At 32.7% G+C, this 18,301-nt stretch overlaps 1 protein-coding gene across 1 annotated transcript in view; it reads left to right on the forward strand.

The window, feature by feature from the left end:
* Window positions 1-17,975, forward strand: part of LOC134847704 (transmembrane 9 superfamily member 3-like) — a 68,912-nt gene extending 50,937 nt beyond the window's left edge. The window contains exons 8-14 of the mRNA XM_063864878.1: window positions 8,847-9,013; window positions 9,640-9,734; window positions 10,444-10,714; window positions 12,662-12,877; window positions 14,613-14,696; window positions 15,154-15,230; window positions 17,044-17,975. Of these exons, the coding sequence (XP_063720948.1) occupies window positions 8,847-9,013; window positions 9,640-9,734; window positions 10,444-10,714; window positions 12,662-12,877; window positions 14,613-14,696; window positions 15,154-15,230; window positions 17,044-17,111 (978 nt within the window). The 3' untranslated portion in view covers window positions 17,112-17,975. The remainder of the gene's footprint in view (window positions 1-8,846; window positions 9,014-9,639; window positions 9,735-10,443; window positions 10,715-12,661; window positions 12,878-14,612; window positions 14,697-15,153; window positions 15,231-17,043) is intronic.
* The last annotated feature ends 326 nt before the right edge of the window (window positions 17,976-18,301 follow it).

An 18,301-nucleotide genomic window follows, 5' to 3' on the forward strand; every position in this document is an offset into this window, starting at 1 on the left:
TTTATCTCGCTGAGTTTTCACAAATTGTTTTTGATAAATAAACACTTCTCTTTTGCTCAAAAAAGCCTGTTTAAAATTGTCTTTCCAAAGAAGATTTGCTGAAAATTTTTCTTTTTTGCAAAAAGACGCTTGTTTATTTTGGCTGGTGTCGAGACTTCATCCGATTTTATATAGGACTGATTTTATTTTTCAATTGCTTTGTATTATGAAAGCAGCAATTTTTCATGACCATTCTTTTATCTGATTTTAATCAGTTTGATTTCAATTTCATGAATTTGTCTAATGCTTTTTAATTTTTACTGCCTGATGTTATCCCGTGTTTCTGATCCATTATTTTTTTTTCTTTCTGATAAAAATAGAACCTGTTTATAATATTCATTGCACTAAGTAAACTTGCGAAGAATATCTGAAGTCTTACTTCTGTCTTTTTCTCCGCAGAATCTACCCCGTTTTGTTTCGTTCGATGATGAGATTTGGTCCTGATTTCTGAACTATTGATTATAGTTTTCACTCCGATAATTCAATTATTTTTTAATGTGTGAATCAAAATTTCTCTTGTTTTTAAAGTGATTTTAGTCTGTTTGTTTCAACTTCGTGAATTTGATAGATGGTTTTAATGATTACTTTTTGAAGATATGCCGTGTTTCTGATCCTTGTTTGCGTTTTTTTTTTGCTGGTCAAAAGTAAAATCTGTTTGTCATCTTTGTTTTAAAAAGTACGCTTGCTAAGAATAGCTGAAAATTCAACAAAGCCTTTTTCTTTGCAGAAGCTGCGCCTCTTCGGTTCGGTTCTTGATGTGTTTTGGTCCGTGTTTGTTAATTACTGATTATTTTTATCACTCCGATTTTTCACAAATTGTTTCTGATAATTGATCACTTTTCTTTTTGATCAAAAAAGCCTGTTTAAAACTGTCTTTTCACAGAAGGGTTGCGAATTGCTTAATCATACTTTTATGCAAGAAGACGCTGCTTTTTTTTGGCTGGTATTGACAATTATTCCAATTTTCTCTGCGACCGAGTTTTTTATTATCAATAATTTTATTATATGAATGCATCATTTTTTTTGGTGCCTTGTATTTAAATCTGATTTTAATCAGCTTTTTCTCCGCAGAATCTCTGCCGTTTTGTTTTGTTCGATGATGAGGTTTGGTCCGTGTTTCTGAACTATTGATTATAGTTTTCACTCCGATAATTCAGTTCTTTTTTAATGTGTGCATCAAAATTTCTCTTTTGTTTTTAAAGTGATGTTAGTCTGTTTGTTTCAACTTCGTGAATTTGATAGATGTTTTTAATGATTACTTTTTAAAGATATGCGTGTTTCTGATCCTTGTGATTTTCAAGTGATTTTAGTCTGTTTGTTTCAACCTCGTGAATTTGATAGATGCTTTTAATGATTACTTTTTAAAGATATGCCGTGTTCTTCGATATACTTGCGAAGAAGATCTGAAATCCTTTTTCTGTCTTTCTCCGCAGAATCTACGCCGTTTTGTTTTTTTCGATGATGAGATTTGGTCCGTGTTTCTGAACTATTGATTATAGTTTTCACTCCGATAATTCAATTCTTTTTTAATGTGTGCATCAAAATTTCTCTTGGTTTTAAAGTGATTTTAGTCTGTTTGTTTCAACTTCGTGAATTTGATAGATGCTTTTAATGATTACTTTTTAAAGATATGCCGTGTTTCTGATCCCTGTTTGCGTTTTTTTGCTGGTCAAAAGTAAAATCTGTTTGTAATCTTTGTTTTAAAAAGTACGATTGCTAAGAATAGCTAAAAATTCAACAAAGCCTTTTTCTTTGCAGAAGCTGCGCCTCTTTGGTTCGGTTCTTGATGTGATTTGGTCCGTTTTTGTTAACTACTAATTAATTTTATCTCGCTGAGTTTTCACAAATTGTTTTTGATAAATAAACACTTCTCTTTTGCTCAAAAAAGACTGTTTAAAATTGTCTTTCCAAAGAAGATTTGCTGAAAATTTTTCTTTTTTGCAAAAAGACGCTTGTTTATTTTGGCTGGTGTCGAGACTTCATCCGATTTTATATAGGACTGATTTTATTTTTCAATTGCTTTGTATTATGAAAGCAGCAATTTTTCATGACCATTCTTTTATCTGATTTTAATCAGTTTGATTTCAATTTCATGAATTTGTCTAATGCTTTTTAATTTTTACTGCCTGATGGTATCCCGTGTTTCTGATCCATTATTTTTTTTTCTTTCTGATAAAAATAGAACCTGTTTATAATATTCATTGCACTAAGTAAACTTGCGAAGAATATCTGAAGTCTTACTTCTGTCTTTTTCTCCGCAGAATCTACCCCGTTTTGTTTCGTTCGATGATGAGATTTGGTCCTGATTTCTGAACTATTGATTATAGTTTTCACTCCGATAATTCAATTCTTTTTTAATGTGTGAATCAAAATTTCTCTTGTTTTTAAAGTGATTTTAGTCTGTTTGTTTCAACTTCGTGAATTTGATAGATGGTTTTAATGATTACTTTTTGAAGATATGCCGTGTTTCTGATCCTTGTTTGCGTTTTTTTTTGCTGGTCAAAAGTAAAATCTGTTTGTAATCTTTGTTTTAAAAAGTACGCTTGCTAAGAATAGCTGAAAATTCAACAAAGCCTTTTTCTTTGCAGAAGCTGCGCCTCTTCGGTTCGGTTCTTGATGTGTTTTGGTCCTTGTTTGTTAATTACTGATTATTTTTATCACTCCGATTTTTCACAAATTGTTTCTGATAATTGATCACTTTTCTTTTTGATCAAAAAAGCCTGTTTAAAACTGTCTTTTCACAGAAGGGTTGCGAATTGCTTAATCATACTTTTATGCAAGAAGACGCTGCTTTTTTTTGGCTGGTATTGACAATTATTCCAATTTTCTCTGCGACCGAGTTTTTTATTATCAATAATTTTATTATATGAATGCATCATTTTTTTTGGTGCCTTTTATTTAAATCTGATTTTAATCAGCTTTTTCAGTTTCATGAATTTGTTTGATGCTTTTTAATTCCAACTTCTTGATTATATCCGTGTTTCTGATCCATGATTCCAATTCTTTCTGATCAAAGTAGAACCTGTTTATAGTCTTCATGTTAACAAGTAAACTTATTAAGAATATCTGAAACCTTAATATTTCTGCGCAGAATTTACGCCCCTTTGATTCGTTTGGCGATGAGATTTGGTCCGTGTTTCTGAAATTTGATAATTGTTTTCATCTGATTTTTCTGTCTTTTTCTCCGCAGAATCTACGCCGTTTTGTTTTGTTCGATGATGAGATTTGGTCCGTGTTTCTGAACTATTGATTATAGTTTTCACTCCGATAATTCAATTCTTTTTTAATGTGTGCATCAAAATTTCTCTTGTTTTTAAAGTGATTTTAATCTGTTTGTTTCAACTTCGTGAATTTGATAGATGCTTTTAATGATCACTGTTTAGAGATATAGCGTGGCTGATCCTTGATTGTGTTTTTTTGCTAGTCAACAGAGTTTATCTTTTTAATCTTAGTTTTAAACTGTACGCTTGCTAAGAATAGCTGAAACTTCAAATTTACCTTTTTTGCAGAAGCTGAGCCTCTTTGGTTTGGTTGATGGCGTAATTTGGTACGTGTTTTTGAGTATCGTTTTGTTTTGTTAATCTGAGTTATCACAAATTGTTTCTGATAAATGATCTGTTTTCTTTTTGATCAAAAAAGCCAGTTTTAAATTATCTTTTCAAAAAAGAATCCTGAAATGCTTAATCCTTCTTTTTTGCAAAAAGACGCTTGTTTATTTTGGGGCTGGTGTTGAGATTAAGTCCGATTTTATTTACGACTGATTTTATTTTTCAATTGCTTTGTTTTATGAATGCATCAGGTTTTCATGACTATTCTTTTAACTGATTTTAATCAGTTTGATTTCAATTTCATGAATTTGTTTATTGCTTTTTAATTTTTACTGCCTTATGTTATCCCGTGTTTCTGTTGCATTATTTGATTTCTTTCTGATAAAAAATAGAACCTATTTAAAATATTCATTGCACTAAGTAAACTTGCGAAGAGTATCTGAAATCTTACTTCTGTCTTTTTCTCCGCAGAATCTACGCCGTTTTGTTTTGTTCGATGATGAGATTTGGTCCGTGTTTCTGAACTATTGATTATAGTTTTCACTCCGATAATTCAATCCTTTTTTAATGTGTGCATCAAAATTTCTCTTTTGTTTTTAAAGTGATTTAAGTCTGTTTGTTTCATATTCGTGAATTTGATAGATGTGTTTAATGATTACTTTTTAAAGATATGCCGTGTTTCTGATCCTTGTTCGCGTTTTTTTTGCAGCTCAAAAGTAAAATCTGTTTTTAATCTTTGTTTTAAAAAGTAAGCTTGCTAAGAATAGCTGAAAATTCAACAAAGCCTTTTTCTTTGCACAAGCTGCGCCTCTTTGGTTCGGTTCTTGATGTGATTTGGTCCGTGTTTGTTAACTACTGATTTTTTTATCATTGAAGTTTCACAAATTGTTTCTGATAATTGATCACTTTTCTTTTTGATCAAAAAAGCCTTTTTAAAACTGTATTTTCACAGAAGAATTGCTAATTGCTTAATCATACTTTTATGCAAGAAGTCGCTGCTTTTTGTGGCTGGTATTGACAATTATTCCAATTTTCTCTGCGACTGAGTTTTTTATTATCAATTATTTTATTATATGAATGCATCATTTTTTTGGTGACCATTTTTTAAATCTGATTCAAATCAGCTTTATTTAAATTTCATGAATTTGTTTGATGCTTTATAACTCCAACTTCTTGATTATATCCCGTGTTTCTGATCCATGATTCCAATTCTTTCTGATCAAAGCAGAACCTGTTTATAATCTTAATTTTAACAAGTAAATTTTCTAAGAATATCTGAAAACCTTACTATTTCTGCGCAGAATTTACGCCCCTTTGATTCGGTTGGTGATGAGATTTGGTCCGTGTTTCTGAATTTTGATAATTGTTTTCAATCTGATAATTCAGTTCATTTTATGTGTGCATCAATACTTCTGTTATTTTAAAATGATTTCAGTCTGTTTGTTTCAAGTTCGTGAATTTGATAGATGCTTTTAATGATTACTGTTTAAAGATATACCGTGTTTCTGCTCCTTGATTGTGTTTTTTTGCTAGTCAACATAAATTATGTTTTTAATTTTAGTTTTAAAATGTACGCTTGCTAAGAATAGCTGAAACTTCAAATTTGCCTTTTTTGCAGAAGCTGAGCTTCTTTGGTTTGGTTGATGGCGTAATTTGGTCCGCGTTTGTTAACTACTGTTTTTTTTGTTAATCTGAGGTATCACAAATTGTTTCTGTTAAATGAGCTGTTTTCTTTTTGATCAAAAAGGCCTGTTTTAAATTCTCTTTTCAAAAAAGAATCCTGAAATGCTTCATCTGTTTTTGCAAAAAGACGCTTGTTTATTTTGGGGCTGGTGCTGAGATTTAATCCGATTTTATATACGACTGATTTTATTTTCTCAATTGCTTTGTTTCATGAATGCATCAATTTTTGATGACTATTCTTTTATCTGATCTTAATCAGTTTAATTTCAATTTAATGAATTTGTTTAATGCTTTTTAATTTTTACTGCCTGATGTTATCCCGTGTTTCTGATGCATTATTTTATTTCTTTCTGATAAAATTATCACCTGTTTATAATATTCATTGCATTAAGTAAACTTGCGAAGAATATCTGAAATCTTACTTCTGTCTTTTTCTCCGCAGAATCTACGCTGTTTTGTTTCGTTCGATGATGAGATTTGGGCCGTGTTTGTGAATTTTGATAATTGTTTTCAATCTGATAATTCAGTTCTTTTTATGTGTGCATCAATACTTCTGTTGCGTTTTTTTAAATGATTTTAGTCTGTTTGTTTCAACTTCTTGAATTTGATAGATGCTTTTAATGATTACTGTTTAAAGATATACCGTGTTTCTGATCCTTGATTGTGTTTTTTTTGCTAGTCAACAGAAATTATGTTTTTAATCTTAGTTTTAAAATGTACGCTTGCTAAGAATAGCTGAAACTTGAAATTTGCCTTTTTTGCAGAAGCTGAGCCTCTTTGGTTTGGTTGATGGCTTAACTTGGTCCGTGTTTGTTAAGCACTGTTTTTTTTTGTTAATCTGAGGTATCACAAATTGTTTCTGATAAATGATCTGTTTTCTTTTTGATCAAAAAAAAGCCTGTTTTAAATTATCTTTTCAAAAAAGAATCCTGAAATGCTTAATCCTTCTTTTTTGCAAAAAGACGCTTGTTTATTTTGGGGCTGGTGTTGAGAGTTATTCACTTTCGTCACTATTTTTATCTGATTTTAATCAGATTGATTTCAATTTCGTGAATTTGTTTGACGCCCTTCATGCTTACTTGAGAATATCCCCTGTTTCTTGCTCCTTGATTACCTTTATTTCTGATTAAAAATTAAACATGTTTTTAGTTTTTATTTTTAAAAGTGCACTGTCTTAGAATAGTTAAATCATTTTGATATAAATTAAGAAAAAAAACTAATTATCTGGTTTTTTTTCACAAAATTTATGTAGTGTTATGCATTTTCCTTATTTTTTTCATGTGTTATCAAACCTAAAATAAGCAAATGTTTTATGCGCCGTGATAGTTATAATTGGATAATAAATGTTTCCCTTCAATATCCCTTCATTACGATGCAATCCAAATAACTGATGATATATTTTACTTCTCCGATTGATTCTATAAATGCAAAGACTAATTTTGTTTTAACATGCTTAACCAGAATATCTTATTTAAATTCACGAAAAACTTACGGATTCCAAGCTGCTGGTCTAAAGTTTAAGTGAAGGGACAAGATGACGTATGATTGAAGTTTTACTTAGAATAAATTAGACCAGCAGTTTGAAATCATTGTTTTTGTGAAGTTAAATATGATTGTTTTTTTTTTAGTTATTAAGCATGTTGAAACAAAACTAGTCTTCTTTTTGCAGAATCAATCGGATTTGAAAAGATATCATCAACTAATAAGATTGCATCGTAGTGAAGGGATAAGTCAACGATCGCGTTATCGCCTCTCAATTCCCTACTTGATACTTTTTTGGCTGATATGCGACTAATCGCCATTTCTACAAACCGCCATGTCTTGAAGCCGAAATTACATCAGAATAACATAAATTACATCAGAGTTATGTAACAATTGAATAAAAACAGTGACAATCTATTGATATGTTGCATAAACAAAATAATTTTTAGCTTGGTAATTTTCAGCTTGTTGGCATGGTAATTGTATTTGCGGCTTCTTGGCCCTTAGGCTTGTTGGCTTGCTACCACTTTTTTGCTACCTCCAAATTTGGCTGGACTCTAAAGTAACCAACATTTGGCCAATGACCGACCGACCCTAGAATTAACGTAATTTTAAGTGAGTAAAGATAGAAATCTAAGCGGTCCAAGAAAAGTCAATGTTGAAATGTTATGCGAAATCGATTCAATCAAACATTTTTGAAGGTCTAAACGCATCAAAATGCTGAAATCGTTGATTTGAATAATTTCAAAGCGTTTTACATAAACCTTTCCCTTCTCGGGTTTTAAAATATCTGGGTGAGCCATTGGCTCGGCCTATTCTAGTATAAGGTTTTTAAAAAATAAGTAGAATTATGTTTGATAATGGCACCAAAATTTGTCAGGAATCTCATTTCGTATTTGAGATTTTGTCTGAGTGACTTAAGCTGATGCTAAGTGTGTTTTGATTCCTGTTGCACTTGTGACTATCTCTGCATGACTTGAAAATGAGTCAAATTAAAATGTTTCTCAATTGTATGTTTGGTCTTATAACTGACATGACAGAGCATATTGATAATGCATGCTAAAATTTTTGTTCAAGTTTAATTTTAGAAAAAAGTAAATTAGAATCAAGTTAATAAGATGTTTAATTCTATCAAAAGGCAAGTGTATGCGTTGTGATTTGAATTTTGACTAGAATTTTCTTTATAAACTTATTTCGTCCCAATTTCTGTTGCCTTGACTAGTCGTCCAGCTTTAAACTTGAAGATTTGCATTTCATGAAACATCCCAAATAAAAAATGTGAATAAAAAATTTAAAAAGAAAGAAAAATGGACGTTTTTCGAAAAGCAAACTTTTCTTTTCTGTTTCGAGTTTATCCAAATATAAAATAGACTTCTCGTGACGGCTCTTTAACGTCAATTTTGTGGCAAAAATAGAGGAAAAAAGGTTCACCGTAGAAAGATATCATTGGTAGCTCAAAGTTTGGAAGTTGAAAAATGACACGAATGCACGTTTCATGGAGCGACTTTGTGGAAAAAATGTTGAAAAGAACCGTTTAAGAATACTCTAGATGACCCAGCTTGATTTTGGCATTACCAGTTTTCAATATTCTCCGTCTGAGCGTAATATTGATCCTATTTTTTATTTAAAATTCACGTTCAGTTTTCATATTTTGGGTGTTCATATACTTGCGTTCATTGTCTCTGTTCCGACCCTGTTGGCGATAATCGAAATTTTTCAATCCGTATTTTTTTTTTCGGTTTCCTTGAGTCTTTTTACACTCTTCTTGCCATCTGTTAGCTATTTTAAAATTTTGATTAGGGGACATCCAAATCTTCAGGGTAGGTAAACAAGTTGCAAAAATTAATATTGACTCAAATTTATCTAAAGAAAAATCATTTTGCACAATTTTCTAAAGTCAGAACGAACAGTGTATTAGGAAAAGATATTCTCATTAAATTTTTTGAACTATCAACAGAGCAGTGCATATTGAACTACTCAGTTCGATACTTGTTTGACCTGCTGGTTTTTTTTGAGGAAATATTTTCGAACTCAATTTTATGGCCTCAAACTGCCAACATCTTGATTCTGTCAACCTCCTTGTGTGTGTTTTAGGAGAAAGACTTGGGCGACGAGTACGGGTGGAAACAGGTGCATGGGGACGTATTTCGACCGGGGGAGCATAGGACCCTTTTCTGTGCACTGGTGGGAACTGGATACCAGATCACAGTAGTCTCCCTCCTCGTCATCATGCTCGCCATATTCGGAGAGCTATATACTGAGTTAGTATAACATACGTAGGGAGTATCGAGAGAGTATTATATGAATCGAGATGTGCTGTAACCAGGTTTTCGCCTATCATTTTTATGCAAAAAAAATCACTTTTCGAAAGGGGGAATCGAGGAAGCGTAATATAAGCTGGAAGGGGGCTATATAAAAAATAAGTGGTACATTTTGAGACAAAAGAGTGATTCATATAAATATGTAAAAAGAATGATAAATGCAAGGAAGGAAGGAATGATGTTAATACTAACTGAAGTTGAACTGCTTCGGTGATTCTTGTATGAGCAGATTTATGGAAAAACTGCAAAGAGATCATATTTGTTCAGAGTTTTACTTGCAGACAGCTGGATACCTAAATTTCATTGAGTAAAGCTGCAACGCAAAAAGGAATATCATTGAAAGTTCGCAATAAAAATTGGGGTGAGCTGTAGAAAATTTCATATGCGTTTATTTGAGAGTTACTAAAGTAAAGGAACCAATAATTAGAAAATGATAAATATTTAAGAGCAGCAGCTGGAGTTTAAGAATAAACTCTAAAATATCATTACTGGTTGCTTTTTGACAGGTTTTCCTAATGGTTTTCACATTTAATTCAGTTTTAAGATTAATTTTTACTTTGTTGCAGGCGTGGATCTCTGTTGAGCACTGCAATATTCGTGTATGCCGCCACTTCGCCAGTCAATGGATACTTTGGCGGAAGCCTCTACGCAAGGATGGGAGGTCGGTATTTTCACAAACTAATTCGGTTTTTTTTCGAGAGATGCTTGTCGATTAAAAAGGTAGAGGTAGACATTCTTAACTTGAAATTGAATCACTGATTAAGAGTCGATGAATGTAGTTCAGATTCTTATCCAGGTCGCAATTATTTTTTTCAGGAAGTCTTTTTCGCGGTTTGACTTTTGATTTATTTTTGAGTTCAGTTCATGTCCTTTGTTAAAAGAAAGATAAACTCCACTATCGAACAGCGACAGTGTAAAGGTCACGAAAAACGTGATCGAATTCTAGTTTGGAAAATGGAATTTAGTTTTCAGATTTCACAGCGAAATAAAAAATTTGCCTATTGATACAGTCTTCTCAAATTGGGTTAATTTTATCGAAAAACTGCCAATCATAAATTCTTTTAGAGATTTAAAGAGCTTTAAGGGCATCTATTTCGCGATTTTTTCAAAAACAAGTCAGTATTTTTTCTGTTTAATTGTAAGCATTGACTCTTTTCCAACTGTCTGTTGGCTATGTTTTTCAGCGTTATATGATTTTCGAAACAACGGCGTGTGTAGGTTTTATTACAGTATTGAACGAATGATTTTTTTTGTCAAGCTCGTTTTTAGCTACTGGTCAGTTATTGACACCATTAACTCAAAAAAAATTAAAATGAACTATTTCGTAAAAATTGTTTTTGCATTAAACTGTTCTGTTGCGTTTCGTCCAGGTAAGAGTTGGATCCGCCAGATGTTTGTGAGTGCGTTCCTGATCCCAGCCTACGTGTCCGCAACAGCAATCGGCATCAACTTCATTGCTATGTACTACCACGCTTCCCGTGCCATCCCGTTCGGATCTATGATGGCAGTGGCATGTATCTGTCTCTTCGTGATCCTTCCTCTCACTCTGGTGGGAACTATCCTTGGAAGAAATCTGGCGGGACTCCCTGATGCTCCGTGCAGAGTAAACGCAGTGCCACGACCCATCCCTGAGAAAAAATGGTTAGTTGATATCCATGTTGGGTTTTGTTAAGAGTAATTAACGTAGTGATAACTCTATAGATCTTGGTGATTTTTTTAAATGTCTTAAAATTTGTTCACGCTCAATTTTACTTTTTCGCGGTTTGATTTGTGATTTCTTTTCAAGTTCAGTGCATTCCATTGATAAAAGGAAGGCAAACTCCTCTATCAAATAGCAAAAATGTAAAGGTCACGGAAAACGTGATCGACTTCTAGTTTCAAAAGAGGAATTTAATGTTCTGATTTTCCAGCGAATTAAAAATTTCACTTATTGATCCAGTTTTGTCAAATTGGGTTAATTTCATCAAAAAGTGACAATTATAAATTGTTTTAAAAATTCAAAGAGCTTTAACTCTAAGGTCATCTTTTTTTTGAAATAAGAAAGATCAGATTTTTTCAAAAACAAGTCAGTATTTCTTGTTCTGTTTTCTTGCGTTCTTAATGTTTTTCAACTGTCGGTTGGCTATGTTCTTTAATATGGTCATCAGTTGAGGTTTGTGGGATTTTGGGAGGGAAGATCTAGTATATTAGCTATATGATAGTGGATGGGGGATTTTCAAAAAGATTTTGATAGTTTTGTCTGGCTTTTTTGGTCCATAAAATGGTGACCGCTTGACTACCATAAAAGTTTGAAAACATGAAAAGGTATCGACTAGCAAAATATTGAAAGCTTTTTTTCCTCAGAAATAAAAAAGAACAATAACAACAATCCTTTCGATCTGAAACTTGCTTTTCTGAGAAATTGAAAACTGGATAAATTAAGCAACCAACAAGCAAATGAAATTTAAGAAAAGTTGTGATCAGTCACACCCCGAACTGTTATGTTTTGAACCGAGCTCTAAGTGCTGCACAATTTATGAAATGAGTGAAAACAATTTTGATTTATGTTTTTCAAGTATATAATCAAGGGGATCTATGATTTTCTCGAGTGGGGAGGGTAATTTCAAAAAAATATTCGTAAGTTTTGTCATTTTTTTAAATTGACAAAATTGAGTTTCCGAGCTCTCGCAAATCGTTTTAAAGACCCTGTTTTGACCAAATATTCTGCGTCGGCAAATTTTAAAAGAACTAGTCAAAAATACCGTTTTGGGCACTTCTGATTTTTTTGACCAAAACATCTAGTTTTTTCAGCGCGCGCTCCCCTTCAAAAGTAATATTTCAGGGCTGGTTGCCAAAAATGGAGGTCATTTAATAATACCATAGGGGGCCCTTTGGTTGGCGAGGGGATCTGATCTGTGATGTAAATGATGTGTCCCCTCTCTAAATCCCCGCACTAGTGTAAATTATTGATTTAAAAAATTTGACGGATCTCTTTAACTATTTCCACCCTTTTGCAGGGCGGGGAGGGGGGGGGGGGGGGGATTCGTTACTAGGTACAAAGTTTACATATGCTTATCTATTGAATTATCTCTTTAAAGGGGTGGCATTTTGTTACTAGTTACCCTATTTACTAGTTACTAGTCAATTTGACTTATATAGTACAATTTTTATGCTAGTCGATACGATTTTCAGTCTTAAAACTTTTATGCTTGTCGAGCTTTCTGCTAGTCGATTGAATGGCAATAAAACATGATGTTTGCATCTCTGGGTGAATTTTAGAATTTTAATGCTGCAGGCAAGTTTTGACGAAAAAAAGCCAGAAATTCCGTTTTTACCCCTTTTCGAAAGATTTTGACCAAAAAATAGCACTTTTTCGGCCCATGTCCGTAAATAGCATGCAATGGCTTAACAAAAAAAATAATGATGTTTTTTTTCACTTTTACAAAAGCAAAACGATTTTTAACTACAAGTAAGGTATTGTTAAGTTCTCGAGGAAGTGTTGATATTGCGACTGATTTTAATCATTCTATCAAATTCTGACAGTAATGGTGTATATAAAGTTTTGTCACTATTGTCATATAGAATGATTGTTTTGATAACTGTGTGTAGGATAATGGAGCCGGCGATGATAGTGTTGTTGGGAGGAGTGTTGCCGTTCGGGAGTATCTTCATCGAGATGTACTTCATCTTCACCTCCTTCTGGGCCTACAAGATCTACTACGTGTACGGCTTCATGCTCCTGGTCTTCATCATCCTCATGATTGTCACCGTGTGTGTCACCATCGTCGCCATTTACTTCCTACTCAACTCCGAGGACTACCGATGGTAAGTGCGTCTTAAAGTGTTTAATCATTTGTCTTAAAGTGTTTTAGGCAGTTCGAAACTGGTGCTAAATCAACTTTTAATCCGATCATCGGGTTGTAATCCCCCAAAGCCACAGCAAAACTCCTTGCACATTTTTCACCGTTTTATTCAATTTCCATATTAACAGCTAAGCCTACTTTTAATTGTCGCCTGACACAAATCGTAGCCTCACGGCAGCAAACACCTAATCCTTCACTCGCTAATCTTTTAAGCGAAGTGAAAGGAAATATTGTCTTGACAATAGGACCAAATGAATAAAAAATTGTGACCAATCGAAAGCAACACACTTCAACGATCTGATTGAAAAAATATTTTCTTTCAGATTAATGTGTGATTTCATGGTTTACCGAAATTTCAGTTTCTCCAGCTCGGTGTTTTGCTATGGGATTTTCCGCGAAGAATAGCGATAATATACGAAGCTGTTTTCCGTTTTGGTTTTAGTAATCCTGAATGTAATGAATTTTTAAGTTTTGATTGTCGAATTAAATTTTCACTTATTACAGTGTTTTCTTCAGAAAAGCCTAAAATTAAGCACGCGCAACTTTAGTTGTTGGGGTATGACTTATGAAACTCGCCTTTTAAGTTACTCTCTACGAAAACAGTGATGGAAATTTAGCTTGAATTATTTGAAGTTGTTGCATAACTTTTTTTAATCGCAATTTTAATTGTTTATAGTTCGATCATTTGAAAAGTCATTCTCTGTTGAAGAGAAGAGACAAAAGTACTAATCAACTTCCGTAATCAACGAATATAGAGTGCTGTAAGCAGTGATGTCTATTTAAAAAAAAAACAATTTAAATTTCAATTTATTTAAATGTGAAATTATGAGCCCTCTCAATTTAAATGAAAAATTTTAATTTAAATCGAGCAATTCAAATTGAAAAAAAAATTAAATTGGTCCGGCGGTATTCGATCCGCCAAAGTACAGAGTTTACTCATGATAATTAATTTCACAATTCAGCAGAAAAAGCAAACAATCTATATTTTCACGACAAACTTGATGAATTTTTATAGCAAATAGATACGCCCAAAAAATTGCTTTGGAATTCTTTTCACAAATTTGCGAAATGTCCCCAAAATTGGCAAAAAAGCTGCAAGAAACAGTCTAAAGAAAAAATAAATTTATGAAGAAAAATTTAAATAGTGGAAAAATTTAAATTGATGCCAACAATTTTTATAATTTTCTAAAACAATTTCAATTTAAATTTCAAATTTTATTTTAAATGGACATCACTGGCTGTAATTAAACGAACGACCAAAGTCGAACTGGGTGGGTGACTAGGGCGACCTCATGGTCATTTTTTAATGACCAGTCATTAGTAGTCAGTATTTGGTCGTTATTTTTTTGACAGGTCATTATCTTCAAATGACTTCCTTCATTTTTTTTATAATACTTTGTGATTGAAATATTGCTCAGGGTAGCGCATTTTTTTGATGTCATTTGGTTTTTGATGTTGAGTAAATTTGATGTATAATGGTAATGAATGATAGGGAAGATTTCACTTAAGGTAATAATGAACCAGCTGCTATTTTCATAAATAGCAATCTTGCTAAAACATGAATTCATTTTTCGCAGCTTTTTCAGTTTTCGATAGTCTTTTTTAGGTCATTATTTGGTCCTTTTCTGGTTTTAACAACAGGTCATTATTTAGTCTGTTACTGCTAGCGACATTTAAAAGTCATTGTTTTTTTTCAGGCAGTGGACTAGCTTCTGGGCGGGTGCCTCGTGCTCATTCTACGTGTATCTATACTGCATATATTACTTCTTCTTCAAAACCAAGTAAGTGCTCTTGATTTTCTAATCCAGCGCCATTTACCTAATGAAAGCTTTTATTTTGCTAGGATATTGATTTATTTTCTCATAATCTGCTGAGAATTTAGAATTTTCATCCTCAAGGGAGGCGTGTGAAGTTTTCCGTTGAAGTACATGTATTGTGTTTCGGGGAATCTGAGGTCGGTTAAAAAAAACAAGCAACTATCCAAAAAGCAGCAGTAACCCAAACAATATTCAGTTTCTTATGTCGACTGAGAGCAGCGATATCCATTAGAAAAAAAAATAGTTGCCTATAAAATAAATCAGAACAGTTTTAGTACAGCGTACAAGTTTTTTTAAATTAGGTTTTCCACAAACGAGAAAAATGAATTACATTAAAAGGTTTATTTAAATGAACATCATTGACTGAGAATAGGTGGGTGACCTTTGACCAGCCGTGTTGACCTCTGTTGTGTGCTTTTAGGATGTTCGGCTTCTTCCAGACGGCCTTCTACTTCTCCTACATGGGGGTGTTCTGCGTCTGTCTCGGAATACTATGCGGTCAGTCAATCTACCAATTTATCATTCCTTGCATATCGGTTGGAGCAGTTTTAGCTTGAATGTTCTTCTGAAACATTGTTTTGTTCTTATGAAAGAGTTCCCTTTCGCTGTGATAGCATCACTCGTAGTGATAAGCATGTTTGCTTATTGGCATGTGTCAAATTGTTTTAATTATTTTTTATTAAGAATGAAGCGCAACTTATGTCAAAATATTTCAAACAAATTCAAGAAATATGCTGTGATTTTTTGAATAGATTTTGTTTGGAAAAAGCCCCAATGTTTTTATCATACAATTTTTTTTCGCGGTTCGATTTTTGGTTTATTTTTGAACTAACTTCAAAATCAGAAGTGAAGGCAAATAACGCTCTCCAATACCAAAAATGCTAATGCATGAAAAATGCTACTTGCAATTTTGATTTTGACCATTTCTCAGAGCTATTTACACTAGCCAGCTTGAGAGCGTAGTGTTTTAATATCATTCATTTGTTTCTAACTGAATTCACCTATATAAATGACAACTTCTGCATAATTATAGTTTAAGATCATGATCTTACGATATTCACTTACTTAAGAACACAATGTTTGCTGCCTTATATCTAGAACTAAAGTTCACGTGAAAGTAGTATTAGTCAAGAAGGCACAATTAAGTAGTTAAGACAAGTCACTCTTGGTTGGGAGATCGCAGATTGAATTCCGTGCTCTCTGGTATCTATTGTTTGAATTTGATTTTCTTTATTTTTTTTGCCGTTTTTGATATGGAAATGAACGAAATGAAGATACTTATTTAGTTTGTGTTTGTAAGAAAAGTTCAAACAACTGATGACTCTTAAATATGTTTGAGAATCGATGATAATAGTTCAGACTCTTAAGTAGGTCGCGATGATTTTTTTTGTTTTTTTAGTAAATGTCTTAGAATTTGTTCAGGCTCAAATTTTTTTTCGCACTTCGACTTAATTTCTTTGTAAATTCAGTTCATTTCCTTTGCTAAAAGGGAGGCAAACTCCACTATTGAACCACTAAAGTGTAAAGCTCACAAACAACTGATCGACTTCTAGTTTCGAAAGTGGAATTTAATATTCAGATTTTGCTGCGGAACAAAAAAAAATACTGAATGAGCCAGTTTTCTCAAAATGGGCTTATTGTATCAAAAAGTGTCAATCATAAATTGTTCTAGAAAATCCAAGAGCGCCGAGGCCATATATTTTTTTGGAAATTTGAATGTTTTTCAAAAAAACTCAGTATTTTTTCTGTGTACTTGAAATGACTGTTTTACGGTATGTTTGCTATGTCCTTATCATCTTTTTGACTGTTATCACCTTTATAGGTCGTAATGTTTTCGTTTTTTTTCTATAAAGCCGCAAACTTTAGTCACGCTCAATTTTAATTTAACGTGGTTTGAAAAAAAAAGACTTCAAGTTTCAAAGGTCACATTAAGAAAAGTTGCCAATCAGAAACATTTTTTTGCAATTCAGAGAGCTGTAACTTGATATCTTCCAGAGTTTTTCATCAAATTTTTTTCAATTTCCTACTTTTTTCTACACTTTTCCAACCATATGGCTATGTTTCATAAATGGGTGCTTATTATAGATGCAAATTTTCATTAGAGCTCAGAGAAAAATTGTAATATTGTTATGCAATTTGATGCGTCATTAAACTCGAATGGAGCGACTTTTGGCTGGTTACTATATCTAGATCTTTTTCGGATCGACACCAAAGTTTTCATGAGTTTGTTTTTTTCGCCGCTTTTCTTATGTGTTAGAAGTAAAGTAACTTCGATTACTTCTAAAGAGTCTATGAATTCTATTTTTTTTAGGAACTTTCGGTTACGTGGGAACCAGCGTCTTCGTCAGGAAAATATATTCGACAGTCAAGATTGACTAGACGAAAAAAATCACTATTAGTGAGAAGAGTAGTTAACGATGCTTCAGTTTCAGTGCAAGCAACATGCCAACTTGTGGAAAAAACGTAAACTGATATCGGATTCGCAAATGTTCATTTTGAGTTATACAAATTTTACTCCGTTTTGAAACATTTTTGCCGACATGCAGACTTACCATTGCTAAATCTCATTTTTATCTGTTGTTGTTAATGCGAGCAATCGTTTCTAACCCCAAATACGAATCAGAGGTCATTTATGGTTGTTGATCAGAAATGGAAAACAGAAGATTAGAGGGCTAGAGATGGCTTAATATTCAGTTGCTTCGATATTTAGTGGAGTTAAAAGTTTTTTTAAAAGATTCATCGATTCTGGTTAAGTTTCATAATGGTATTCTCGGTTGCAAAAATGTGGGTTTTCATTTTGTATTTCAGTGTAAATATTATTAAATGCTGTTCATTTAACTCTTACATATCTATTTTGATATTTTCTCTTTGAGTGCAAAATCCGAAACACAGTTCTTGAAATGCCCTTGACTTCTGATGAGTTTCATTTGAGAAATAGGAGAGCTTACTTGGGTAAAAAGAGCTCTAAAGGGGAATTGAATCTACGTGTGAGGTTGTAAAAGAAACTTTAATTTCAGATCATGAAAGATAATCTCTAGTCTTCGTTCAAGTTGTTATTTCACCTATTGTTGGCCAGTGGTGACTGGTAGTCAATGTAAAGTTAAATGGTTATTGGTTCGTATTCTGATGTTAATTGTAATAAAATTGATCCCGGAAATAAATTTGATCTGATCATATATATACATTGTAAAGAGTCTCAATTTGAACTATGTAGTATTTACCCGAAATTAATTTGCTCTGCAATTTTTTTTTTGAAATAATCATAGAGGATGGATTTTTTTTAGATCGACGAGCATTCGTTAAGTGTTAATCTACCAAGTTAAATATCATTTAATTATGTCATGCTATCGCAGCATAAAGCCTTGAACCAGCACTGAAACTACATTGACAATCTGGACGCCTAATATTGCAACAGATATTAACAACCTTGTAGAGTGATAAAATTTTGAATGGTATCCATTTAAACAAAATTAATGAATTGGAAATTGTTTTGTGCCGTCTTGGAAACACACACGGACTTAGATACTCACGATAAATAAGGGTCTGAACGGAGTGAGAGTTAATGAATG

This window comes from Symsagittifera roscoffensis, chromosome 6 (assembly GCF_963678635.1).
Source record: "Symsagittifera roscoffensis chromosome 6, txSymRosc1.1, whole genome shotgun sequence".
NCBI lineage: Eukaryota > Metazoa > Xenacoelomorpha > Acoela > Convolutidae > Symsagittifera > Symsagittifera roscoffensis.